This window comes from Theobroma umbraticum, unplaced genomic scaffold (assembly GCF_002168275.2).
Source record: "Theobroma umbraticum cultivar Fairchild unplaced genomic scaffold, ASM216827v3 scaffold_95.0, whole genome shotgun sequence".
In the NCBI taxonomy this organism is placed as follows: Eukaryota; Viridiplantae; Streptophyta; class Magnoliopsida; order Malvales; family Malvaceae; genus Theobroma; species Theobroma umbraticum.
In genome coordinates this window covers 11,078,091-11,105,275 of record NW_018397257.1, presented here as the reverse complement: position 1 = coordinate 11,105,275, position 27,185 = coordinate 11,078,091, and the positions used below count along the sequence as shown (strand labels likewise).

Genomic DNA, 27,185 nt, shown 5'->3' with positions numbered 1-27,185 from the left:
AAATATCAAATTTCAATCGAAACTTTTATTTGTATTCAATAACTAATTCATATATATATGTCATTCAAAATGTAACATTTGTTCTTAATTATCGTATTGAATATATTTAATCAAAATTTTTATCTTAAATATCTTGAAAATTAAAGAGAGATAAATATTTAAGTACGAATTAAATACAGTATTGGGTTTTATGAAAAATAAATATTGAAAAAGAAAAACATTTATAGAAAGATAAAAAAAATATTGCATGAAATGGCTGGCACAAATCAGTGGCAATGATGAAAACAAAGTAAATGTTGAGGGGCAATTCTCAAAAAGCAGAACTTCAGAAAATGGTTATAAGGAAAAGAAAAAAAAAATTCTTAGTAATATTTCTTAATGCATCGCCCATTAGAATCAGCAGCTCCATATCCAATTTCCAAACCAGATTAAGAAGCCAAAAAAAAGGCTGCTAAATCTCTGACTCAATCTCCACAAAACCAAAGGTCAAAAGCTTCCCTTGCCATCCCTGTCCATTCACCTCTCTCTCTCTCTATCTATTAAGCCTCACTTGTAATTCACTCCTACATCTTATTTATTTACTCCACACAGCCACAAATAAATGTTTTCCTCCTTTTCCTTCTTACTACAACAAGAATCCCCATATTTGTTTTCAACCAAAATGCTGCCTTTGCCTAACTTCATCATCTCTGGTTGTTCAACATCCTGAAGAACAAAACCCAAAGCTTAAAAACCTGGCTTTTAGTGAAAGGAAGGACCTTGAAAACTGAAAAAAGAAAAAAAAACAATTTTTTTTTTGTTATCATGGGAAGTAAATGGAGGAAAGCAAAGTTGGCTCTGGGGTTGAACATGTGTTTGTATGTGCCTCATCAGAAGCTTGAAGATTCATCACCATCATCATCATCAACAACATCATCCATTAAGCATTCTCATGATGCTGCTAATGTTCCTTCAAGGTTTTCTTCAGATGCTATTCCTCTGTCTCCAGTTTCTCCTTCAGGCAACGAGTGCCGCCCCACAACTCCGACCCCTTCTTCGTCGGGGCTCCGGTTGTCCAAATCCAGCCCAAAATCTTCCAAGGTCTGCATTTTTTCCCCATTTTGTTTCCAAAATCGCTTCTTGTTTTTTATTTTTTTTACTCGTGAATGAGAATAAAGTTTGGAGTTCTTCATTTTTTTTCATATTTTTGCTTATGATGCTAATTTTGGTTTTTTTTCCCCCTTGCTGGATCTTAGAGGAGATTCTGGTTCTTAGTGATTAGCTTATTTGGTTAATTTTTGTAATTATCTTAATCAAACACTTTATTTTTAATCTTCAATAATGGTGGGATTTATATGAAAGGGTAATATGTTTACACTATTTTAATGCAAAATACTGTTAGCGTCAGTTGTATCCTGCCTAACTTCTGCTTTTTGAGATAATCTTGATCTTGAATAATAGGATTCAATGTATGAACTAGGAATGGTTTGTGTGGGGATAAGATATTGTACATGTCAAGCACTGTTTAATCTTGTCAGGTTTCAATTTATGTTGTTGGCTGTAGAAATTTGATTTGTTTTACCCTATTCATCTACCTTGGTTTCAACTTTCAATGCTACTTATCATGTGGGGTAGGAGGGGTGGTGGGGATGTGTGATAGTGTGCTGATTCTGAAAATTTCTGAGGATGGTTATTTGTTGTTGTGTTGTTTTCAACTCTCCTATAAGGCCATATGGAGCCAATGTGGGGATAAAGTGGACTAGTCTCTTTAAGGACCATTGTCCTTTGGCTTATTAGAAAAGGAATACAAACACCCTGCTGCCCGCTGTACTCTCTCTCTCTCTCTCTCTTTCACGTTGATGGAAAAGTGCTTTGTCTGGTCAGCATGGCTGCACTATTCCACACACCCATATTTCTATCTCTCTCTCCCTCTCCCTCCTTTTGATGATAATTTTGGAAAAGGCTGTGGACCGTTGGTTGTGAGCATTTGCTGTAGTAAGCTTCAGAGAGAAAAAAGGAGTAATGGGAAATGGGAAATGGAAAATAAAGAAAAAATATAAAATTTTGGGGGCAAACCCCATCATTTCCACTTCTTTTGATGAACTTTGCATTATTTTCTTTTTATTTCTTTTTTGGGTTATTTTGTTGAAAGGTTCATCATTAGTTTGAGAGGGTTGTTTGATTTTTCTTACTTTTTTGAAAGTCACCCCTTTGGTTTTTGTTGAATTCCTGATATGTCCTTTTACAATGCTTTGACTATTTACCATTGACCTTTTATGGTATATTAGCTTTAGTTTCCTAGCCATTTCACTGTAGTTAACTCTGGTCTAAAACCAAGTAGGGCTTTATCATGTAGGTAGGTTGCATTTTGTTTCTTCTTTTCATGCGCCAGTCTCAATAATAGAGCTGTATGGTGACAGAAAGGGTCAGTGATGGGCACTACTATTCTTGACCTTTGAAAATTTAACATTTTTCCAGAAACACTAGATATTTTATATAAAGGTAACTGTCAGATGGATGGTTTCGAGTGAGTTTGATATGGATTTGGATTACGATGGAGAAATTAAATTTCTGTTAAGACTTAAGAAAAATATGAATCTGAATCCTTCTTGAAGATATCTACCAACTTTGATCCTCATGAATTGGAACTAGCTCCTTTTTTTTTTCCTTTTTAAGATTCCATGGCACTTGGGGAAATATGAATTTTGTTAATGAGTGCCTATGAAAATGTTTTTGCAATTTAATGCGCTGTTTTTTCTAGTTCTAGCTTCCTCAAGCTGCTGGATTGTTGGTATACTGCCGATTGACTCCTCTAGGATCAGTTTTTATTTTGGGGAGGGGGAGGTGTTAAAGTAACTCATACATTTTAGTGTAGTAATTGCTTTATAGCTTTGCTTTAGCTACGCATGTTGTACGTCAGACCTGTCAGTATTATTTTCTCACATGCCAGTCCTTCCAAACTGCAGAAAACCTGTGCAATATGCCTGACAGCAATGAAACCAGGTCAAGGCCATGCTATTTTCACGGCAGAATGCTCCCATTCTTTCCACTTCCACTGTATAACTTCTAATGTAAAACATGGAAATCAGATTTGTCCAGTTTGCAGAGCAAAATGGAAGGAGGTCCCCTTTCAAAGTCCTGCTTCTGATCTTCCCAATGCAAGATCTAGGATCAGCCCAGTGGATTGGCCCCGGGATGATGCCTGGTTGACTGTCGTACGACGGCTACCTTCCCCTCGGTTAGATTCAAGTAGGCAGATTTCTTCACTTTTTCATGCCTCTGAGCCAGGAACCTTTGATGATGATGAAGTCTTAGATCAGCAGGTTGAGACTACTGAAGAAAATCTCTTTGCCAAGGATATTACTAAAATTAATTCTATTGGAGCAATAGAAGTTAAAACATATCCTGAAGTTTCAGCTGTTCCGAGAGCAACCTGTCATAATAATTTTGCTATATTAATCCATCTCAAAGCTCCCCATGCAAGTGGAGGGCAAAATAGCAGAAATCAAACTATAATTCCCCCAACGAATCAAAATTCTCGTGCCCCAGTTGACCTAGTCACTGTTCTTGATGTTAGTGGCAGCATGGCAGGTACCAAGCTTGCATTGCTAAAACGAGCTATGGGGTTTGTGATACAGCATCTGGGGCCTCTGACCGGCTTTCTGTTATAGCATTCTCCTCAACAGCCCGTCGCCTCTTTCCTCTTCGCCGGATGACTGAGACTGGACGGCAGGAAGCACTGCAGGCTGTTAACTCTCTTACATCAAATGGTGGGACAAATATTGCTGAAGGGCTTAGGAAAGGTGCTAAGGTGATAGTAGATCGCAAGTGGAAGAACCCTGTTGGAAGCATCATACTGTTATCCGATGGGCAGGACACTTATACTGTGACAAGTCCTAGTGGAGCTCATTCCAGGGCAGATTACAAATCACTTCTTCCTATCTCAATTCATCGGGATGGTGGGGCGGGTCTCCGTATCCCTGTGCATGCCTTTGGGTTTGGTGCAGATCATGATGCTGCTTCAATGCATTCAATTTCTGAGATATCTGGGGGTACATTTTCTTTCATAGAAGCTGAGGCTGTGATCCAGGATGCATTTGCCCAATGCATTGGAGGCTTTTAAGTGTGGTAGTGCAGGAGGCATGTGTTAAAGTTGAGTGTGCTCACCCAAATTTGGGAATTAATTCAATAATGGCAGGGAGTTATCAAACCAGCATGACGGCTGATGCAAGAACAGGTTCTATTGATGTAGGAGACTTGTATGCTGAAGAAGAAAGGGATTTTTTGGTGACTGTCAATGTTCCAGTTGATGAATCCAGTGATGAGATGTCATTGCTGAAAGTTAGATGTATTTACAGAGACCCCATTTCAAAAGAAATGGTATCCTTGGAAGAAGCCAATGAAGTAAAGATCCAGAGGCCCACAATAATTGGACAACCAGTAGTGTCAATGGAAGTAGACAGGCAGCGAAATAGGCTCCGTGCTGCAGAGGCTATGGCTGAGGCTAGAGCTGCTGCTGAACATGGTGATCTAACTGGTGCTGTCTCTCTCCTTGAGAGCTGTCGCAGGGCTTTATCGGAAACCATTTGTGCACAGGCTGGTGACAGGTTATGTGTTGCACTATGTGCTGAGCTGAAGGAGATGCAAGAAAGAATGGCAAACCGTCATGTGTACGAGTCATCTGGAAGGGCGTATGTGTTGTCGGGTTTGAGCTCACATTCCTGGCAGAGAGCAACTGCACGAGGTGATTCCACCGACAGTACAAGCCTTGTTCAAGCTTACCAGACCCCTTCCATGACAGACATGGTGACTCGTTCTCAGACCATGTTTTTTGGGAACCCCTCACAACGAAAGCTTCGACAAGCTCAGTCATTTCCAGCACGTCCACAGCCTAGGTAATCAGTGGTGAAATCTTCAAAAAATTCTCCTCACCCTACATTCATTTTCTATATCCACAAACCTTTTGTTTTGTGAAATTTTTGTCTTTCATTTTTGTTGCTTGGGGAAGCGGGGGTATAAATTGGAGAAATAGAAATGGGGTTCGGTGTTTTTTACGTGGTGGGTATATTTTCTTGTTCTAATATGTAAATTAATAAAAATTGGAGACAATTGAAATGACTGGTTTGAGTGGGATAAATGGAGGTGAGAATAGGGGGAATCTGGGAATTAGGTGTTTTACATATTTTGATAATGGAGCATTGTACATAGGCAGCAATGGCTTTTTTTTTTTTTCTCTTTCCTTCAAAAACGGTATAGCCATGTAATTGTGGGATACTCGGGGTGAATTCTTCACTTAAATATATGATATGGTATATCTGCTTTTGATTCTTTTTCACTAGTTTTTGTCGTCTACTCTTGAGGATTTGCTGAGTAGCATGGAAAACAGAAGTAAGCATATGCTTCATTCTTTCATGAACTTGGCATTGATGTTATTGTCTGATTCCAAATTCTGGTCACAACCTGAAAAATCCACTGAACGACGTACTATCAGATTGGATTTTCCCCATAATCCCTCTGAATGCTTGAATCATAACGGTTGAATATGTGGGTGTTGCAAAGATTTGCCACATTCCTACAAGGTTGTACCATTTTGAGTCTCTTAGGACTTCACATCAATGTAGGAGACGGATCCTTCCTTTCTCCCTGATTCTTGGTCACCTTCAACCTGTATTTGAAATCTTTCTTGTAAGGATGGAAATATCATCTAAGGTTGCATGATTTGCACCCAGATTCTTAAAGCCAAACAAATCCATGGTGGACTTTGTTGAGGAAGAAAATATCATCAAATTTTCATGATTGGTCTCAAGGAATAAAAAATTCCCCATAAAATATCTTCAAACCAGGAAAAGTGCAACAGCTTGTTCTGGCGTTCCCTTTTCCTCCCTTAATTGGAGCTGCCATGGAATACCCTACAAGAGTTAATGGTGGCTTCTTTCAAGTACTTCCTACCATGTCAGCACAGCCAAATTCCAGACTGTTTTTAGAAGAAAATCAGCAATATCCACCTGGATAACCAAGAGTGCAATAAATTAACCGGAAAATGGATACCAAGTCGCCCATTGAGATAAGTTTCATCTAGTTTTGAGGTAATTTTACTTTTATTATAATTTTCACAAAAAATTAAAGACAAATAAATATTTAGAGATCAATATATATGCACGCATGTACACAAGTATAAGAGAAAGAGAAATATTCATTACAAAATAAGAACATTTGAAAGAAATAAAGCCAATAAAATGGAAGTTTAAACAATTATTTTGGGATGATGTAAGTTGATCACCCACCTTATCTAATTCAAATGATGAAAGTCATCAACATCATAACCCTTCTGATTAATTGACCAATCTATCACCAGCCCTCTGATCCACAGCCTACGGTCAGGAGTCAATTAGACTGGGAAAGATATAATCACAAGGCCCCACCTTTGCATGTGATTTCCACGTGAAAACTATAATATAACTACAAACGAACGCGCCACCTCGTTGTCAGTGCACAGATATTGGCTCCAATAAATTTCACCTGTCACTTGTCTTTACCTACATAAAACATGAAATTCTAACCAAATTAGCTTAATTAAAATCTTAATTAAAAATTACGAATTTATATCTTATTCAACGTCGATATAAATTTTGTAATTATGGACGAATCATAAGTATAATCTCATTAATAAATAAATCTATATATCAAAAATTCCCATGAGAGAATCATTAGATATTTATCTATATATATTTATAAAATAATATTTCGTGATTAAATAATAATATATATACATTACGTAACGTAATGTATGTAGACCATTGAAATCATGAATGAAGACTGCGAAAGGAAAAGGAAACAAAGAGTGACATAAAGCAATTGTTTTTTCCCAAAGAAGATTGGTTTAGGCGAGCCAAATTTTCGTGATTTGTTCTGACTTCTCTTTTTATATAGCTTTTGCCTCTTTTTAGTAATTCTAATTCAATTGGTATTATTAGTTTAATGATGTTTAGATTGCCTATAAATCCAACCAGGTGATCATAATGATTGGCATCCTTTGATCAAACGGTCCACATCACCTTAGGCCCCTTCATCCCCCCCAAAATCCGGACAACGACACGAGACAAGAAATGGGACCTACATGTAGAAACAACGACGTTGAAGTTTTAACTTTACATTTCGCTTTGAACACTCCCCAACGTATGCAGTAGCAGACACTAGCAGTATATGTCTTCGAAGCCAAGCCATGTTCTTTCTCGTTCTTATCTTTTTTTAACCGTTGCCAACTTGGCAAGAGCTCTAAACTTTGTTTAACTTTTTCAATTTTTACAGAGAACCCATTAATCCTGAAGGAAAATGGTTGAGATGTCATTTTCGTGTTGGCAAATGGGTAGCTTTCAGAGAGGTGGTTGATGGGTTTGTTTTTCTGTTTCTATTCCAGTTTCTGAATGCTTCTGCATATTCAAAACCTTGTCAGTCTCTGTCTATTTCTTTTTAAATGTGCTGTTACATGTTTCTTCTTCATTGCAAACTCCTTTTTCTTTTTTCAGCTTAATTACTACTGAATTGTGGTTGGTATTCAAGCATTTAAGAGCAATGAATTGCCCATTTTTCTTGAGCTTCCTCAGGAGGTTATGCTGCCTAGATTAACACTCAGGTTTGAACTTAAACAATATATCCAGCTTATTTATTCTAGTTTTTCATTTTTACTTTCTCTTTGGTATGGTGATATCCTTTCTGTCTAGAAACAAGTTACTTCTAACAATGTTGATGAAATAGCATGTTGGTTTCATCTTGGAAGTTCTGGGAACAAGAATCATAATTAGGTTTTGCTAGCTAGGTAGGTGTCCTTTCTACACCATTAATGCAGTTGCAGCTGGAGTTGGGGAGTAAGGTCTCTGATGCCATTATTTTGAAAACCAATTTGTGCCCTGTGCACCATGTGTATATATTTAGTATTTGAAGTAACTATACTGTAATAACTGTTTCTAATTAGCTAGACCTTATATGTTTTTTGCTTTTTGGACACTTATGATTGGAGTGCTGCCTCTGGGGACTGTAGACAGATACTAGTAATAAATTTTTTGTGAAGTTTGTTATAGAAATTTTGGTATAGAATATTGGCATTGAGTGTGTAACATGGTATTACGTGTTCCCTGCTTGCTTGCTTGACTACCTTGGGAAAGGGTTGAAAGAATTAGAATTGGCACCCTAGGATGTTTGTTGGCCAACCAGAATTGGACAGTACCTATCATGCTATATTAATTTTCCATTTTTTGATAGTCTGGCCATCTCATCTAGAGTCTGGGCATGAATTTAGAGGCATTCTCAGTTTTGCTAAGTCTGAGATTCCAAATGCTATATCATACATGATCTTTGAATCCCTGAACCAATCTTGCCATATCCATATTTGCAGAATCATTTGATTCAATTCCTACTCCTTTTTCTTTGTCACATCAATTTTCAAACTTTGGGTTGTCATTTGTTTTCTGCAGAGTGGAGGCATTTAAGATCAGGGAAGTTTGAACAGTTGTGCTGTGGCCACTAATGAAGGTTTGTATACGATTTAGAAGTTGTTTCTCTTCAAATTGAATATTATAGGTTTTTTATCTGGTTATTGATTTTATTATTTCATGTTATTATGCTTCTTAGATGTTTCAGGTGTATCCATTTTGATGACTTGATAAATAGGTAGAACTACATAATCAAAATGAATGAAGCTGGAGTTAGCATTTAGTTCACCTCAGACTCAAATAACTAGACCAATTTGTTGCTTTTACCATGGTTTTGGTAATTCAAGATTTCTGGGAAATCTCCCATGTCTTTGCTGCAAAGCAATTTTGCTTGTTTTAGCTTTTGTACTAAGAATTCAAATCCAGATATTCTTACCCACCCATCCTCTGTTTTCAATTAGATTGCTTTCACTTATGTTGTCAATCTTAGACTTTGTTGAAGCAGTACAAGGCATTCATTTTGGAATTATAACATAGAGATAACAAGATTGTTTTCCACTTCAGTGTTCAAATTGGAATAAATGAAGCTCGAGGTGGAAGTTTCTCTTGCTTTTGTCATTAGTTTGATTTGGATTCAGCATGGTCTTTGCGGTTAGTATGAATATATTTCTCTCTTCAAATCTGGTCTCTTCTTCTTCTTTTCTTTATACATCACCATATTACCATTGGAAATCCTGGGTTCTGTGTGTACCTTTGCCTGATATTTCTCTAGCTTAAGGTCTAGCTTTGGCAACCCCAAAAGTTTACTTTCTTCTCCCTTGTTTTAAGTTTTCTCAGGCATGAAGACTTGTAAATGCTTCTCATTGTTTGTTTGCTATGTACATAATTGCCACTTATCTCAATTTCTTTGTAATCATTTGATGGCAGATGAACTTTCTAATACATCAGGCGTAAACAACTGGACATGCACATGCTCTTCCTTAAATCAGGGAAACCAGACCTCTGTTCTTAAATCTAACTGTTCAAGATCCTGTGATTGCAGTCCAGGTATGCTGATATTATTGTGGTATGATAATTTTGAATCTTCGAGCTACTTTTTATATAATTCTGCTGGTGCCAGGGATTGACAGAAGTCGCTCTTACTATTATTTAACTACTATCATCTAGCATTTTTGTGGAACTATCACCAACTTTTTGTATCTAAAACACCAAATTCTGTGGCATCATATGTGGCAGTTGAAACAAGTGGAGATAGGTGGACATGTTTATGTGCTACTGATGGATTGCCTAAAGTAGCTGTCAACAATCACAATACTACGTGTTTTACCGCCTGCAACTGCACTGCCGGTACTTTCTTCCAACTCCCAATATAAATGTGTATTTCTGAAGAATTCAATAGCTCAGCTGCCTGTATGTACCATGAACCAGAAGATTGCCTGGTTTGATGGAAGGAGCTTTTGAAACAAATTCTAGAGAACCAGTGCACATGAATGTTTCCATTTTCTTTTTTAATTTTAACAAGTAATTAATGTATATTTATTCTTTCATCTTTGATACTATGGTTTGTTATTCAAAGTAATTGGCCAATATTCAGATAAAGATTAGGAGCTTATTCAGTGGCACTTAATTGAATTGACAGGATCTCTTCCTCAGGCGCCAGCTTCAAGAAAGCACTACTCTAACAGAGATGTTGTGATTATTCTATTACTCTGTGTCATTCTCACAACACTGGCATTTCTTGCTTCAATAACATGCTATTTCTGTCGAAGGGACAAGTGCACGAAGTGCCCTATCCAACCACCAATATTCTCATCTGATAAAGAAACAAGTTGCAATAGTGCTACCAACTTGATAAGTCGTAGGACTTCTTTGGTGTCAGAAACTACAGTTACCGTCAGCTTCCCTACTAAACCTGCTGCGGGTATATAAGCTGTAACATGTTATAACTTCCCTTTCTTTGATTTGCTTTTAATTGTAATACAAACTCTTAACCATTTCTTGCCCTGCTAGCTCTCTGTGGTTTTATATGTTTCTGAACCTTGCATGCTGCATTCTTCATTCTGAACTTGGTTTGGGATATGTAAAGCATGAGGTCTTCTCTATTTTCAGGATGCTTTCAAAAGGCTTCATTCCTTTGTCGGGGAAAAAAAGGGACTATACTTGGAACAATTTGCCAGTTCGCCTACTCTGAACTGGAAAATGCAACCAATAAGTTCTCCAATTCCAACCTTATAGGACTTGGAGGAAGTAGCTTTGTGTACCGAGGCCAGCTCAAGGATGGAAGAATTGTTGCAGTCAAGCGACTTAAAATTCAAAGAGGTCCTGATGTAGATTCCATCTTTTCAACAGAGGTACAATCTCAACTTGACTTTTAAACAAGAGATTTTATGTTGCTCTCCAAAATATTATATGGTATTTTACAGTGTTGTTTTGCTTAGGTCGAGCTGTTGTCAAGGCTACATCACTGTCATGTGGTGCCCTTGCTTGGCTACTGTTCAGAATTCAGTGGGAAACATGCTGAGAGGCTACTGGTATTTGAATACATGCCTAATGGTAATTTGAGGGATTGTTTGGATGGGAATTTGGGGGAGAACATGACCTGGGAAACTCGTGTTGGTATTGCTATTGGTGCTGCAAGGGGCTTGGAATATCTTCATGAAGCTGCTGCTCCTAGAATATTGCATAGAGATGTAAAATCCACAAATATTCTCCTGGACAACAACTGGAGAGCTAAAGTAAGAGTGATTACTATTAGACTTCTGCTACAAATATTAAGCTCCAGATGGAAAGAGGAAAAGAACCACGTATAATGTTTACAAAAATATATTTTATACAATGTCTTGAGAAAATTAGATGACAAATAAATATATATTGAGTTTGAACTTGAAATGTGATGCATACATTAATTTCGCACACATTTGTGTACATATTGGTTTCTAACATAAATAGTGAACATGTGCAGATAACTGATCTTGGTTTGGCCAAACGTGTAAGAGCTGATGGAGTTCCCAGCTGTTCCAGTTCTCCAGCAAGAATGCAAGGCACTTTTGGCTATTTTGCCCCTGAATATGCAATTGTTGGAAAAGCCTCACTTATGTCAGATGTATTCAGTTTCGGTGTAGTTCTTCTGGAACTGATCACTGGTCGGCAACCCATCCATGAATCAAACAATAAAGAAGAAAGTCTTGTTATATGGGTAAAGTAGATATTTTCATGGTAGTCTTTTAAGCAGCTCCTTTCCATTGCCTCTTCTTTTATGCAACGCTAAATATCTGGATGTTGGTTGTGATGCTTAAACTATTTGTCTGCACTTTGTCCCATTCAGGCTATCCCTCGTTTACAGGATAGTAAGCGAGTGACCACAGAGTTACCTGATCCACGTTTAAAAGGGAATTTTCCAGAAGAAGAGATGCAGATAATGGCTTACCTAGCAAAGGAGTGCTTGCTGTTAGACCCTGATGCTCGGCCAACAATGAGCGAGGTTGTGCAAATCCTCTCAACTATTGCACCAGATAAATCTAAAAGAATGAATATCCCTGTAAATTTTTTCCAGGTAATGCTTTAAACCTGTTCAGAAGTCGATGCTTGTCCGTCTTTGCTCTATGATAGTTACATGGTTTATAGTACCATACCCCTAATGGAAACAACTGGCCTCATTAATTAAAATCAAGAGGAATACATCCAATAATATGAGGGTTGCCATGTCTGCCAACCTATTAAATGAGCCCAATAATCTTGCCTGTTTTCTTGTGCAGATGCCATCAGCCCATAACGTGAAGAATGAAGCTCTTGTAGAGAGACATCAAAGTGTAATTGAGGCTTTATATGATACAGAGGAGCATATACCAGCTACGTCTATTAGTTCAGCTGAGAGCTCACCACAATTAGGTACAGATGGTATTGAAATTATCGGCAAAGAAATAGGTCCCCTTCCTGCTGAGTGTATGGAGAGGCTGGTCCTTTTGAGTTCCAATGCTAGGAGTTGGCGTGTCAATGATGATGAAGCAGTAGACTTAACAGAGCCTCGGTTTGAATCATTCCGCATGGCAAATGTTAAGTCCCCCTGAGAAGAACTATTCTACTGACAGGATTAACACATTTTGCACAAGTTTGCTTGGGCTTCTTTCTGCCGTTTACTCTAAGAAAGGAACATCATACAGGGAGTCGGTTTTTGAGAAAATATCCATTTGATTTTTTATTTGTTGGGGGTTGTCTTGAAGAGTAGGCCGCACACAGGTTGTGTTAGTACTAGGTCATGGTTTTTCCTTTATCGCGTTTCATGCGTTTGTACAAAATATTTATACAAAATTAGTAAAAAATATCAAATCAACTAAAGACTGTAGATGATGGGCAATCTTTTTCAGCAATGGCCACTGCAGGAGAATCAGTTCTACTTCCAAGTTGCCGCCATCAAACATTCAATATCGAATTTTTAACTTGTCTCACACGATCCATTGCACCCAAAAAATCCTTAAACCAAATACAAGTTGACAGAACAATCATGAATGCCATCATGTTTTTCATTTTTCAATCATTTTCTCTTCTAGAAGGTCCGGTGCAGCAGCTTTATACAGCAATGCTCTTCCTTGTTAACTGCCTTGGATTTCGGATGTCTGGCAAGTCTCAGAGCAGTAAACACTAACTTTGTTTATGTGTTAGTTGGGTGTCTTGTTTTTGCAGACTTGGAGTCTCCCTTTGAACGGTAGTTGATATATGACTTTGAGAAAGGATGGTAGAATTCCATCAACATATATAATAAACTCACCAATTTAAGCCTTCTTCCCAAGGTCTTATCACCATTGTCAACAATCCAGGGTCAGCAATGGATCCACCTCCGCCTCCAAGTACACCGCTGCTAGATTCGGCTCCTCCTCCGGATGGAGGGATTTGGGAATCTTGGTAAGCTGTTCTCTCCCCAGTACTGCATTTTACTTCTGCAGGAAGAAACAAAACAGCTTGTCTCATTTTCTTGGCTCCCCTCTCTGTTTGCAGCTTGTGGTTGCTGTGCTGCTGTGGTGTATTTAGAAGCTGCTGCCCTCCACTCTTCGAGCCCGGGCCTCCTCCTCCTTAGAGCTGCATTTCTTTAAGGAATTGTATTTTTCCGTTCTGTTTTGCCTATTTTTAAGCAAGTTTACATGACTTGGAAGCACCCTTGGTTTCCTTTTGTCTTTTTCTAATTGTGTGTTGATAAGGATTGAAACTTATTGGAACTGATTCTTCTTGTTGTCTTTATTTCTCATTCTCATGTATCTGCTGAGATTACAGTTTGCCAAATCCTGTAAATCAATTCCCACTTTATGTTCATCCATGATATATAAATATTCAAAAGGAAATAACCCTTTAACTTGGCTAAAGTTTTTCTTCTTATTGGATCTCCCTACCTTAATTGTTCTTGATATATCGGTTCGGGTCCAAATATTATTAATTGGATGATTTTTCGAATTTAAATCATGTAATTTTAAAAAATAATTAATTTAAATTTTTATATAAATTTTAATTGATAAGGTAAAACTAAACACACAAGGTCTTAAGGTCTATCAAACGATGTATAAGTAAGGACCCTCAACTTTCACTCCAAGATTAATAGTACATAATCCATTAAAATCCAAACTTTTTCTCTCGTTTTCTCCGCAACCAAACAAGGGGTTGTGTAAGGGTGATTGCGTCATTAACGTCGGGTACTCAAATATGACTTCAACGATATCGTTTAGAGGGAGTATTTAATTTTTATCCTTTCGAAACGTACCGTCTTGACCTGGCAGCAGGAACAATAAAACCAGGGCCAACTTGGAAATAGCAGAGCTTGTGACTGAAACTAAAACGGAGGAGGAGAAACCAGAAGAAGAAAAAGCATGGCCGCAAAACCCGGTTCAGCTCCGACAACGTATTCCCCGTCTCTGATTCAGAAAACCCGACCGCCCATTTTCAAAGACAACGATCTTGATTGGGTCCGACCTGATGGCCGCGGCTTCCACCAGTGCCGACCCGCATGTAAGCTTCTTCTGTTCTTTGTCTTTTTTTAGCTTTTATTTCTGGGTTTTTTCTTTCTTTCTTTTTGCCCTTTTGGGTTTAATCTGATCATGGATATAGGTAATTTGGCTTTTGATTTTACTTTGTGATCATGTTTTGCATGTAAAGCTGAAAACTTTGAGTGTTTTTTTTAGATGTTAGCAAGCTGTCTCTTGACTCTTTGATAGTCATCCTAGAAAAAACGATTTTAATTATTTCTTTTGTGTGTCTCTCTGTATGCTAGTGTGATTCATTACCTGGGGTATGCTTAAGTTTATTTGCTTTTTAATGACATCATTAAAAGGCTTGTCTTTGTTCATAGTTTCATACTGGATATGGTATAATATGACATTTTATATTGAATGCCTTTGGGTAGATCGGTGCTGTTTGATGTCTTGATGAGTTAAATAAACACGATACGTAATTTTGTTTGGTTGTTTTTCATGCTTCGTTCGATGTTTGTAAGCATTTCTCTGTTTAAGTATGCTTCAGCTGCGTGTTCTGTTTGGCCAATCGTCTACGAGTTTAAGTGGTTTTGCTTCTTCAAGTTTTACTTGTGCCTGTATGCTCTATCTTTGGTTCCCGTGTCTCCTTTCTTATCCTTATTTAAAATTTGAGTGTTCATTCTTATGACAAAAGAGAGTATGAGCTTTTCATACTTGTTCAGTTGTCATGCCATGGTATCATCAATTCCTGCTTCTACCACAAAGTATCAATTTTCTTATAGTTTTTAGGCTTCTGGGACGTAAGAAAGATGTATTCTTATAGAAAAGTTATGGCTCATTCTCCATATCCTTCTTTGTATTGGTGCTTCTTGGATTCTGATTTGGTGAATTGAAATGAATGCTCAAATGTTGGTGATTTGCAGTTTTCAGGACAGGTGCAGTAAATTCTGCTTCTGGATCTGCTTATGCTGAGTTTGGAAATACCAAGGTCATTGTGTCTGTGTGAGTCATCTGTGTTAAAATTCTCATATTCTTCTTGGTTGGAATTTTACAACCATATGCTTTCTTTAGCAAAATTTTGTTTCAAATACTGATAGGTTTCCGGTGATTATTCTACATATTCACATGTCATTGGTCTTTAACAATTTAGATTTGGACCAAGAGAAAGTAAGAAAGCAATGATGTACAGTGATATTGGGCGGTTAAATTGTAATGTCAGCTATACAACTTTTGCCACTCCAGTTCGAGGACAGGTATGTCAGATGATTTGAAGTGTAAATTTTTTGAGGTGTCACTAATTATTTTCCATAACTTATTTGATCTAATCTTTTAATCCCCTTTTTAGTTCTTTTCTCCTATTAAATTGATTCTATTTCTTGGATCTCCTTTTTCTTAGGGATCAGACCACAAAGAGTTTTCCTCAATGCTTCATAAAGCTTTGGAAGGTGCAATAATGTTGGAAACATTCCCCAAGACCACCGTGGATGTTTTTGCATTGGTGTTGGAATCTGGGGGCAGTAAGTCCTTGTATTGATATTTAGTAATTAGGCTTCAGTTGGCTTGTTATCTGTTCTTGTACATATTCTTTTTTCAGTGGCTTTCTCTTTTCTGCTGTGATACTAGGATGTGGCTAGCATTTCATTCTAAACAGATACTGAATTTAGCCTGAATAATTTGCTTATTTTTCGCTTTTCCAAACTTGGTTGTAACTGAGGATCCACTACCATGAAAGAAGTAATGGTCAGCTTTTTATGCTATGTGAATTAGTTTATTAATAGATTTTATCCTCACTCTGCTGTAAGTTTCTTAATCAAATTTCCCACGTTTTCTCACATTTCTTAACCTGTCTATTCTTTAGATCCTTCTTGTGCCCTCTCTCGTAATTTGGTTCTCAATTTACTACAATTAGTTATGTTTCAAATCGTGTTCATTTAGTTGAATAATTTAGGTGATTGTATAGTGTCAAAAGTTTCATTTTTATAATCATGATGAAAATTCTTATAAGCTATGGATATGTCCTAAACTCTTGTATTGCCATTTGTTGATAAGTTCATAACATTGGTTGCAGGTGATCTTCCTGTAGTGATATCATGTGCTAGTCTTGCCCTTGCAGATGCAGGGATCATGATGTATGACCTTGTTGCTGCAGTTTCTGTGGTAAGGGTCTTTGCTCATGTTTCGCACTTGAGCATTAGGCATTATGATCATCATGCACGTATAAATTTAAGCAACTCTTTCCTGCTCATTTGTGCTCATTTTACTTTTCTTCAGTTCACTTTGGCTGCTTTGTTATGCACTTCCCTTGCTATCTGCAGTAGTAAATATTACTACCATGCTATTATTGATGCTGTGCTAGTGCCAGTATATCAGTTATATGCCAACAAAATTGATCTTGTGCTTGATGTAGTAGGTGGTTAAATTTTTTGTAACAAGGAAAGTGGGATTGATAATGAATTGCTACAAATTGGAAAATTAACAGCAGCATCAATATGCAGAAGCTGGTCCTTTGCTGCATGAACTTGATGCCATTCTTCAAATGCCATTCACCTTACACATGGTAGAATGGATTTGTCCTTTTTAACCTGGAAGACTGATGTAGACTGCCTTGTGATTTCCACTCTAAAGAACTCTCTTTTTTCACATATGTTTCTCTATGTTACGTCCTGCGCTGATGCATAAATTTGGTTGCTAGTCCTGTCTAGGGAAAAATCTCGTGATTGATCCTATTCTCGAAGAGGAAAGCTACCAAGATGGAAGCTTAATGCTTACATGTATGCCTTCTCGTTATGAGGTCACTCAATTAATATTTACAGGAGAATGGTCAACCCTAGATATTAATGAGGTATGCCATTTGATATAATACATATTTCTCCTTTTGGCTTGTATGTTAGCTCCATCAAGATTTTATGAAAAATTTGGGCAACCAATTCTGCAAAGCAAAAATGCTACATCTATGGTGCCAACAGCTCTAATATTGCTTCCATATACAGGCAATGCAGCTTTGCCTTGATGCTTGTGGTAAGCTTGGTAAAGTCATGAGGTCATGCTTGAAGGAAGCCGCGTCTGCTTCACAAGAGTAAAAAGATGTGCCTCTTAATTTTTGTTTTTACAACACAATCTATCTCTCTTTCTCCTTTCAACCCTTCCTTTGGTAAATGCGGACTTTCTGAGAATTTTGTAATCGAGTTGAGTTTATTTCCCCTCATTTCAAATGTTATTTACATTGATTCCTAGTTCCACTAAAAACCAATCAATATGAGAAGTGTTAAGCAGCAGGTTGTCTTTTATTAGATTTGAATCAGAAATTGTAAATGAATTTTGCTGCTGGTTTTGCTTCTATTCTCTCGAGGGAGATGCTGACAAAGCATCAATCTATGAGTGGAGTGCAGTTAAGCTGAATAGATTAATTAGCTTATATTTAAAGCTTGATTTCTGTATTCAGAGTTAAAAATGGTTGCATGAGTAACTCCTTTTGTTTTGTTCGGGCCAAATACAGGCCCTGGCAGCTGGTCATATGACAGCAATTGCCAGAATACTGACAGTGAATGTTGTCCCAGCATCTGGTTCTTGAGTTTCTGATCCCAGTTTCTGGGCCAGTAGAACATAGATTGCAGGTGGTTGGGGTATAAAGAAATTAATAGCCATATGCACATCCTTAAAAGCTTGGATGCATGGAATCATATTCAAACCATATTCCCCATAAAAATAAAAAATTCCCATAGGGTGAGCATCAATTAGTTCTAATAGAATAAATTGATCAAAATTGATTGAATTCGAATAAATCGTTACGGTTTTGTATTGGATTTGATCAAATAGATATGGTTTATTTGGATTTTTCAACCATTAATCAAATATTCATCCTTAATTACTATATGTATCAAGTTGGGTATATATAGGGGACATGGCAAATCAATAATGAGATGTCTGACGATCAGTTAGCATGTCACCATCCGAATTGTCCATAAATTTAACACGAATAGGCAATCCATTTCATGCCACATAGAAGAGGAAAATGTGAGAGCAAACGTGTGAAACTTTCATCCAGTTAATGTCACAACTATCTAAGATATGCATAGAAAATCATAGCATTGGTATGTCAGATGTAAAGAAGTGTGGGTCATACATTGATCCACGCATAGCATTTAATGGTCTCTGTGGCTCCCATAATGTGGCCCCTCATGGTTTAAATCACTTGCCACCAGCTTCATAAACGACCATGAATTTAATTTCCAGGAGCAGGGCTCTCCCCTGCTGCTACACCATCATTGAAACATTGAGCTGGCCTCATCCTGCCAGTTAATCGTATCTTCTACAAATATATATAACCTCACGCGGAACTTTTCAAAAGAAATAAGTAGAGTGCTTCAATTTTATATCGAACAAATAAGGAGATATTAAAAATTTATAACCGTAAATGCTGTACATTATGTCAGATTAATCTTTTGAAAAAAGAATTTTGACTCAATTCTCGGGTTCAGTTTCAGATTTTCGATGCAAAACCAGTTAAGATAATTGATACCCTATTGTACCTTTCTTTGTTTCTATATCTATATGTTCAGCAGTTTTTATAGTAAGGTTGATAAAAAAAAATCTGATGTTCAGTATTAGGAAGCAAGATGTTTAAATGAAATCAAGCTGGTGCAAAGGCGAGATCTCTCTGGCTTGTCGGATTAGATCTAATAAAGTAGCATTAATTAACTTTTCCAAAGTAATCCTCATGATTATTAAAAAAAGAAGAAAAAAAAATGGGTGGTGAGCTTAAGCTGGCAATGAGAAGAGCTGATTGAAATGGCAGGGTTTAGTTTTCTAGACGAACAAAGGGAAGGAAACAACAGTTGTGTTTGAAATTTATGGGGAAATGTGTGCACCGTCACATACAGGAGTAGGGCAGGACAGGAAGATACTGTCAAGCTGGAGACCAAACCCTTTCCACGACAAAAAAACCCTGTTTCAACCTGTGAACTTGGATGGTGACTTGTTTCTTTCTTCAGCTTCATTAAATTCTCAAGATGATGTGGGGTAAAGCTGATCCAGAATGAATAAATCACAATTTAAGGTGAAAATCAAAGAAAGAATAAAGAAATATCTTAAAATTGTTGTGAGTCACGTAATTTAAACTTAAAATGTTATTAAATTAATAATATTTCAATTTAAGTCGTTACAATATATAATCTCATCCCACACAGTTATCTAAGTCAATACTGCTTGAACTCGTATTGTTATAATTGAATGATCAATTCATAAAATATTACAAAAAAACATTAATTTCAGATAATTTTTTGTAGAAAACCTGAAGTGGAACTGTGTCATAAACAACATGGGTCTTTCTTTTTTACTTGGAAACTTGATAGAATTTGGACACAGAAACATTTTGAAAAGATGGTTTCAATGGATATTTTTCATCACCCAAGATTCTGAACCTTTCTTCAGGTTACATCCTGGAAAGAAAAGAAAAATCTATGAACTTGTAGATGAAAAAAAGAGAAGCAAAATCTAGTAGTTTCCAGTTGGAATTGGGATTCCAAGCCTCAAAATTTTCAAGTCCTTTTGATGGTGACAAGGGAGAGAAGAAAGAAAAGGTTCATGCACTGAAGTACAAATCTATTACAGTAATGATTGAAATGTTAATTTTCTTTTGGGGGCCATAACCAGAGCCCCAGATAGGCAACAAAGGAAACTTGCTGTACTTATATCGTGGTGCCAGTTATTAAAGGGTTCAAAAGTAAACAAGGACCATGTCTGAGCCACACAGTGGGGCAAAAGTCAATCCTGTTAGGGCCAAGATACCCTTTCTTTTTCATCCTTCCCTCCTAAGATTTCTTCCTACTGATTCTTTGATGACATTAGCAAGCTTTCAATTCCTTTGACAAAGTCACATGAATTCACCCTCTAAAGTGGCATTTCCAGCTATTGTTTGTGAAAGTGATAGTATTTTTTTTATTAAAATCGAATAAATTCTAGTAAAATAATTTAATTTAATTCAATTATTTTAAAAATGAATAAGATTGAATCGATTAATTTGATCAATTTTAATTTAAATTGTTTTTTCAATTAATCAGATTAACTGATTTAGGATTATAAACATATACGTAAATATAATCGATATTTAATTTTTTTAATGTTTTTAATTATGATTGTTGAAATAATTTAATGTTATTAAGTTTACTATGTTGCATAATTTTTAATTTAATTTTTATTTATTTTGTAATTAGCATAAAAAATGAAACTGAAAAATCAAACTTGAGCTTATTAAGGTTTATGAGTCCAAAAATTTTGATTAATTCGATTATCGATCAAATTAATCGATCCAATTTGATTAATATTTAATTTTTGATCCATTCAATGCTCTTATGATTCAATTTCAACTATTAGTTAATACATTTCACGTGAGTATACTACATAGAATTTTATCTTTTTTGAAAATTTATTAAAATTTAATTCATAAAAAAATAAAATCATTGTCAGTATAAAAAAGAAAAAAATAAAAAAAAAGGAAGAAGAAACTTCTATTACCCAATCATCTTGCAGGTTGTAAACTTACCGTACATCACTGACAGACACGTGTCAAGATCCCATAGGCATGCGTATCTAACAACGTAGTCAACTCCTCGGATCTTACAAACATAGAAACAAATGACAGTCTCCTTTCTCTATTTCTGTTTCTTTGCTTTTGTTTTTAAAGCCCTTTGGACAAACTCATATGGTTCTGTCTCTCTGACTTTCTCTTCCCATTAATAATTTGCTTATTAAATAAACTATTATGATTTTTTTCCCCCCAAGTTTTTGACAATAAAATTTGCAGGTTTTTAAATTAGAAGGAACTCTTCCTGTCACTTTCTTGGGAAATCTTTGGTTTTTAAGTCACTAAACTTGTTAATGTACGAACCCGATTAATTATAGGCGAGCATAACGAGAAGGGTATCTCTTCATTGTTCCCACCATGGAAAGTGTTGTTTAAACTTTCCATTTCCAGCTTCTTTCCAGTTCATTTCTTAAATGATTTTTATGGGAAATAAGAAAAGGGTTTCTGGGGTTCTTTTTCATTCCTAGAGATCACCATCAGATCAGTTGGGAACTGAAGTTTTCAGGATTTTTGACATGATTTGGCCCCTATGCTTGTAAGTTCTATATCAGTTTCTCTAGTCTTTGGTGGCCATGCTAGTTATTCCCTGTATGTTGGAATCAGAATATAAGGACCTAAAAAGCTGTGTCTGTTTAGAATCGTATTCTCATTTAGCTTTGTTTTATTGACTTATCCTCTTTCCAAGATGCTGAAAACTTCCTTCAAAATATCAATAAATCAAGAAAGGATTAGCCATATGGTTTTGTTTGTTGTCATGGTCAGAGTTTTAATTATCTTCCATATTTCCTGTTAGAAATCTTGCTGACCAAATTTCTGAAATGGTGTGAATAGTGAATCTAAGGCTTTCAAGCCATTCTTTTGCGGCTTCTTTTTCTTTTTCTCGCTTGGAAGGAAAGGGTATCAAAATGATGTGATATGTTTTCTGATGCAACAGATCATACTGACATTATGGAAGGAAAATTAAACATTTTTGTTTAGTGGTTTGAAAGGAAGTCTGAAGACCTAAATAAAGAAATTGGTCACATGTTTTGAGCAGGCTCTTTTGGCGTAAAAAGGGGGGGGGGGGGGGGGAATGGTCTTTACAGCTGCTTCAGTTCAAGTTGAGTTATCTTTCATGCCATATGGTCACATGATTCCTGGTTCGAGAAGCCATTGAAGGGCCTTTTCTGCTCTTGTGGCTTTGAGTTCTTGCGACTTGCCTGGTCAACTTCAGTTGATTCACGACCAGCTGACATCTATAAACTGTTTGTTCTTCGGCCGGCCTGTGTGTAAACTTTCTTTGCCTTTCCTTCTTCTCCTTCTGCAGATCAAATCCGATAACTGAAAACAACTGCAACAACATTTGGAAGAAAACCATGGGGTTTGACACATCAAGATCTGTAAGGTTTGTATCCATCTTTGTTCTTTAATGTCTCCGTTAAGATTTCTTCCATGATTTCAATTTGATCATATACACTCCCATTAGTTCTGGTTTTACATATAGTTCAAACTAGTAAATGAAACAATCATCGATTAGTGGCGGCTTCATTTTACACTTTCCAGATTTCAAGATGATCTTGAATTAGCAAAGCTCCCAACAATCAATGGAGATGGTATGATAAAGCTGAAATACCATATCAACGGAAAGCAAAAATCAGAGTCTAGCACCAGGAGGGCTGAGAAGGAGTTGCCTAGTTGTAGGAGAGGAAGATCCTTTAAAGCTAAAGTACTGTCAAGAGTTTTCTCTGAGGACTTTGAGAGAGTGAAGAAGAAGATTTTGGATCCTCGAGGACCTATCATTCGCCGATGGAGCAAGATTTTTCTAGTAGCATGCTTAGTTTCTTTGTTTGTGGATCCTCTCTTCTTTTATTTGCCAATAGTTTCGAAGGCAGTCTGCATAGATATAGGAATACCGCTGGAAGTTATCCTGACCATCGTTAGATCATTAGCTGATGCCTTCTACATAATTCAGATTTTCATTCGTTTTCGGACGGCTTATGTTGCACCTCCTTCTCGTGTATTTGGGAGAGGAGAGCTTGTTATAGATTCCAGAAAGATTGCTTCCAGGTACCTGCAGAAGAGTTTCTGGATAGATTTAATTGCTGCCCTTCCCCTTCCTCAGGTATACATGTCGTGATTGAAAACTGATATTTGGTCTTCTCAGGATGTGTTGAATTATGGGATTAATTTGTTTCATCTTGTTCCAGGTTTTGATTTGGATAGTCATTCCCAATCTTAAGGGTTCAACAATGACAAACACCAAGGACGTGCTTCGGTTCATAATCATTTTTCAGTACCTTCCAAGACTTTTTCTTATATTTCCACTCTCATCACAAATTGTCAAAGCCACTGGTGTCGTGACAGAAACAGCATGGGCAGGCGCTGCCTACAACCTGATGCTCTACATGCTGGCAAGCCATGTAAGTTAATTTTGTTAACATCCTTGTGAAAATTCCTGGGATCAACTATGATTAGTTGCACTATGTTCTTGCACTGAACTAACCATACCTAAACTAGAAAATGAGGGGAAAAAATGTCACGAAAGCAAGAACTTGGATCCCTGGTATCATTTTCTAATGTTTCTTTTATATTTATTGCTTTCTCCATTACCCCTTGACATAAGTTATTAATATGCCTGAATGGCAATAAAATGCCAATGCGTGGCATGTAGAAATTAGTCTTATAACGTATTCACCGGTTCACATTTCTCTGTTACCTTGGGCAAAAATATCAGTGTGCTTATTTATTGTTTTCTTGAAAAGGTTTTAGGAGCTTGCTGGTACCTTCTTTCCATAGAGCGGCAAGAAGCCTGCTGGAGGAGTGCCTGTGATCTTGAGGATTCATCCTGTCAGTATAAATATTTGGATTGCCACAGGGTTAAAGACCCCGGCAGGGATACCTGGTTCAGGTCCAGCAATATTTCTTCCCTATGCAGTCCAACGTCTTCCTATCAATTTGGTATATATGGTGATGCATTGACATATGATGTCACAGCCTCACCATTCTTCAACAAGTACTTTTACTGCCTTTGGTGGGGTTTAAGGAACTTGAGGTGAGTTGTTTCCCCAGAACTTCTCGATGTTCATATTAAATTATCCTTGTTTGCTTTTTTGATGATTTCCATTTTATATTTTTGATAAACAAAGAAGAAAATTTCTTTCAGCAGCAACAGCTTGACCTGATCTTATCGATTTTTTTTCTGATGTATCAAATATCAATAATTGCATCAAGACAATAGCTCTCTTCTAAAACAATTGAAAGTGTATTTCTAGCTGCAGTATGGCTCTGGCATTTTTCGAGCTAACCTTATAGCTGATAAAACATTATAAATTTGCATTTGCAAGATCCAAGTGGCCATAAATTTCTGCAAATAAACACGATTTTGTTCCTACTGGGAAGACGGATATATTCACTTGCTTAAACTCTAATTCTCTCTCTCTTATATGCAGTTCTTTGGGACAAAATCTTGAAACAAGCACTTATGTTGGAGAAATAATGTTTGCCATCATAATTGCAACTCTTGGGCTGGTTCTCTTCGCACTGCTCATTGGGAATATGCAAGTAAGTCCTCCAACTGATGTCTCTGAAACTATTCTTCCTTCTGCTGTTTTTGAAAATTTAAGCATCTAGCTTGTTTAAGAAAAGATGGAGGGACCTGGGAAAAGCTTCAAGTAAATCCTCCTGAGGCCAAACCTTTAAGGCTCACATCACAAAGTCCTGAGGGGCAACATCTCAGACTAACCTATGTGAAGTCTTTGGGCATGATATTGGAGTTCCCCAGGGAATCTGATGTCATGACTTCTTATATTGCTGGTAATTTATAATTCTGATATAATATTTCTCTGGCAGACATACCTTCAATCCACCACGGTTAGGTTGGAAGAATGGAGAATCAAGAGAACTGATACAGAACAATGGATGCGTCACAGGCAGCTTCCTCCTGAGTTAAGGCAATCTGTAAGAAAATATGATCAGTATAAGTGGCTTGCTACAAGAGGAGTTGACGAAGAAACTCTACTCAAAGGGCTTCCCTTGGACCTCAGGAGAGACATCAAACGCCACCTCTGTCTTGACCTTGTCCGACGAGTAAGTGATCAAACCCCCAACATTCATGATTACAATAAATTGCCACAATAAGCTTGATGTATAACTTTTATTTATCAAACACAACAGGTACCGTTGTTTGATCAAATGGATGAAAGGATGCTTGATGCAATCTGTGAGAGGCTAAAGCCTGCCTTGTGCACCCAAGGCACATTCCTAGTCCGTGAAGGTGATCCCGTCAACGAGATGCTCTTCATAATCCGAGGCCACCTAGACTCTTACACTACCAATGGCGGCCGTACTGGATTCTTCAACTCTTGCAGAATTGGCCCTGGAGACTTCTGCGGCGAGGAACTGCTAACCTGGGCCTTGGATCCTCGTCCCAGTGTCATTCTCCCATCTTCAACTCGCACTGTCAAAGCAATATCAGAAGTAGAGGCCTTCGCTCTTAGAGCAGAAGATCTCAAGTTCGTGGCATCACAGTTTAGAAGACTGCACAGTAAACAACTTAGACACAAATTCAGGTTCTACTCACACCAGTGGAGAACATGGGCTGCCTGTTTCATACAAGCAGCATGGCGTCGGTTTAAGAAACGAAGAGAAGCAGCTGATCTTAGAGCTAAAGAGAACCTCATGGCTCCTGCTGAACCTGCACCAGCAACGTCCGCACCTGGTTCAGGCTTGGCTATGTATGCAGCCAGGCTAGCAGCAAGCAATAGGAGAGGTGTTAATTTGCATTCCGGATCTGATTCTGGTGTTGTCAGCTCCTTGCAGAAACCAGCAGAGCCAGATTTTTCTGTCGACGAGGAATGAATTATAACACTCCCCAAATCGGGGGGATCTAGTCATGTGTAGGTATCACCGAAGAAAATGCCTGTAAATTTTGTTTGTTTTCTTTTCCTAGTCTGTAAACAGAAAAATGGACTCTGAAATTCTTGTTTCAAAGTATTTATCTATATAGAATACAGGGTGGAAATTCTTTACACAAGTTTCGCAAACTTACTCCAATATGATGCAATTTAAGTGATGAACATCCTTCAATGTTAGCATGTTTTCATCATTTAGCTCACATACCCAGCAACATTCTAAATAGACAATGTTTTTTATCTGGTATTCAATGATTAATTGGCATTGACAGGAAAAGCTTTCGTATTAAAACGGTGATAAAAGAACTTCTCTATTGACGTCTCTTTTAAAATTTCAACATGATATCAAAATAAAAGTTGCTCTCTCGTCTCTTTTATGTAATCTTTCTGTAATTCATAACACGAGTACAGTGAACAAGAGTGTTTCCATCAATGCATACGGACACCAAGGAAACAGGCCCAAATTCATTGGGTTTGAAAGTGGTTCGTATGCACAGCTGAATGGGATGGGAGCCGCTCTCACTGGATTTGGGACACCACACTTAGTTCATCAAGCTCTTTGTGTAGCAATGAGCTCATAAATTGATCATAAGTAAGCCCACATGTCAGCTTCATAATATTAATGTCAGAACGAATTGAAAAGTTCAATATATATATATATATATATATATATATATATATATATATAATTCAGTTGGATTGATATTTTTATTATATATTCTTTTTTTTTGACCTTTTTTTCATAAAAAATTATCAATAAAACGGAATCTTATTATTACAGAAGGAACACGTACTTTTGTATTTTTCTTTTTATTTTAAAAGGAAAGTAGTAGATAAAGCCAACAGAAATGTTGGAAATTTGTGTAAAGCTAAACGCAGCCAGAGAAAGAAAATGTAAGGAAAAGGACAGAAAATTCTGACCACTTTTAACCCAAAACAAAAAAAAAAAAGGGGTTACACATCTCCCTCCAAGTTTCAACTAAGTTCCCCCAGTACGTACATTTCAATTCCTCATTCCACACTTTAGTTGACATATGAATTTGTAAAAGCTGATCCAGTTAATCAAAAGGCAAACCAACAAACAGATGCAGATAAGAAAAGTGTGAGGGCTCAATGATTATGATCAAACTTTAAGTGCCCGTATTCTTTGACTGGGGTGAACCTTTCTTACCCTTTGAAAGCAGCAATTTCTTTCCCTAGTAAATGGGATCACCATGACCTTTTCTCATTGTTTTATCAGGCCATTCTTTCTCTTTTTTTACGTATAAATATAAATTTAAATTGCAAAATGTCATTCAGATTCTAAATTTTCAAATTAAAATCTCAAATTTTAATTATTAAGGTAAGACGG

At 37.0% G+C, this 27,185-nt stretch overlaps 4 protein-coding genes across 5 annotated transcripts; all 4 read left to right on the top strand.

Annotated features, from left to right (window-relative positions):
* The first annotated feature begins 380 nt into the window (after positions 1–380).
* Positions 381–5,314, top strand: LOC110413027 (E3 ubiquitin-protein ligase WAV3-like). The gene is given in 4 exon segments (XM_021423738.2): positions 381–1,080; positions 2,946–3,627; positions 3,630–4,094; positions 4,097–5,314. Coding segments are annotated over 4 exon segments (2,205 nt in total). The 5' UTR covers positions 381–804; the 3' UTR covers positions 4,879–5,314.
* Positions 5,315–7,442: 2,128 nt separating this feature from the next.
* Positions 7,443–13,640, top strand: NCRK (Protein kinase superfamily protein). 2 transcript variants are annotated; one of them, XM_021423740.2, is made up of 12 exons: positions 7,443–7,612; positions 8,451–8,508; positions 8,973–9,059; positions 9,336–9,455; positions 9,645–9,755; positions 10,048–10,329; positions 10,518–10,759; positions 10,847–11,143; positions 11,371–11,604; positions 11,734–11,961; positions 12,164–13,307; positions 13,401–13,640. In XM_021423740.2, exons 3-11 carry the CDS (start codon positions 8,990–8,992, stop codon positions 12,473–12,475), a joined length of 1,896 nt encoding a protein of 631 aa, XP_021279415.1. In that variant the 5' UTR covers positions 7,443–7,612; positions 8,451–8,508; positions 8,973–8,989; the 3' UTR covers positions 12,476–13,307; positions 13,401–13,640. The 2 variants fall into 2 exon arrangements, with proteins under 2 accessions (XP_021279415.1, XP_021279419.1); XM_021423744.2 differs by having other exon boundaries at positions 7,444–7,612; positions 9,357–9,455.
* A 363-nt stretch (positions 13,641–14,003) lies between these two features.
* RRP41L (3'-5'-exoribonuclease family protein) lies at positions 14,004–17,795 on the top strand. Its single transcript, XM_021422759.2, has 7 exons — positions 14,004–14,399; positions 15,286–15,364; positions 15,513–15,615; positions 15,759–15,879; positions 16,431–16,519; positions 17,055–17,204; positions 17,353–17,795. The coding sequence occupies exons 1-7, from the start codon at positions 14,261–14,263 to the stop codon at positions 17,440–17,442; spliced, it is 771 nt and encodes a 256-aa protein (XP_021278434.1). The 5' UTR covers positions 14,004–14,260; the 3' UTR covers positions 17,443–17,795.
* Positions 17,796–21,199: 3,404 nt separating this feature from the next.
* On the top strand, positions 21,200–25,966 carry CNGC15 (cyclic nucleotide-gated channel 15). The gene is made up of 8 exons (XM_021422732.2): positions 21,200–21,480; positions 22,252–22,329; positions 22,488–23,046; positions 23,132–23,344; positions 23,687–23,976; positions 24,374–24,485; positions 24,774–25,010; positions 25,098–25,966. The coding sequence occupies exons 1-8, from the start codon at positions 21,461–21,463 to the stop codon at positions 25,779–25,781; spliced, it is 2,193 nt and encodes a 730-aa protein (XP_021278407.1). The 5' UTR covers positions 21,200–21,460; the 3' UTR covers positions 25,782–25,966.
* Positions 25,967–27,185: the final 1,219 nt, after the last annotated feature.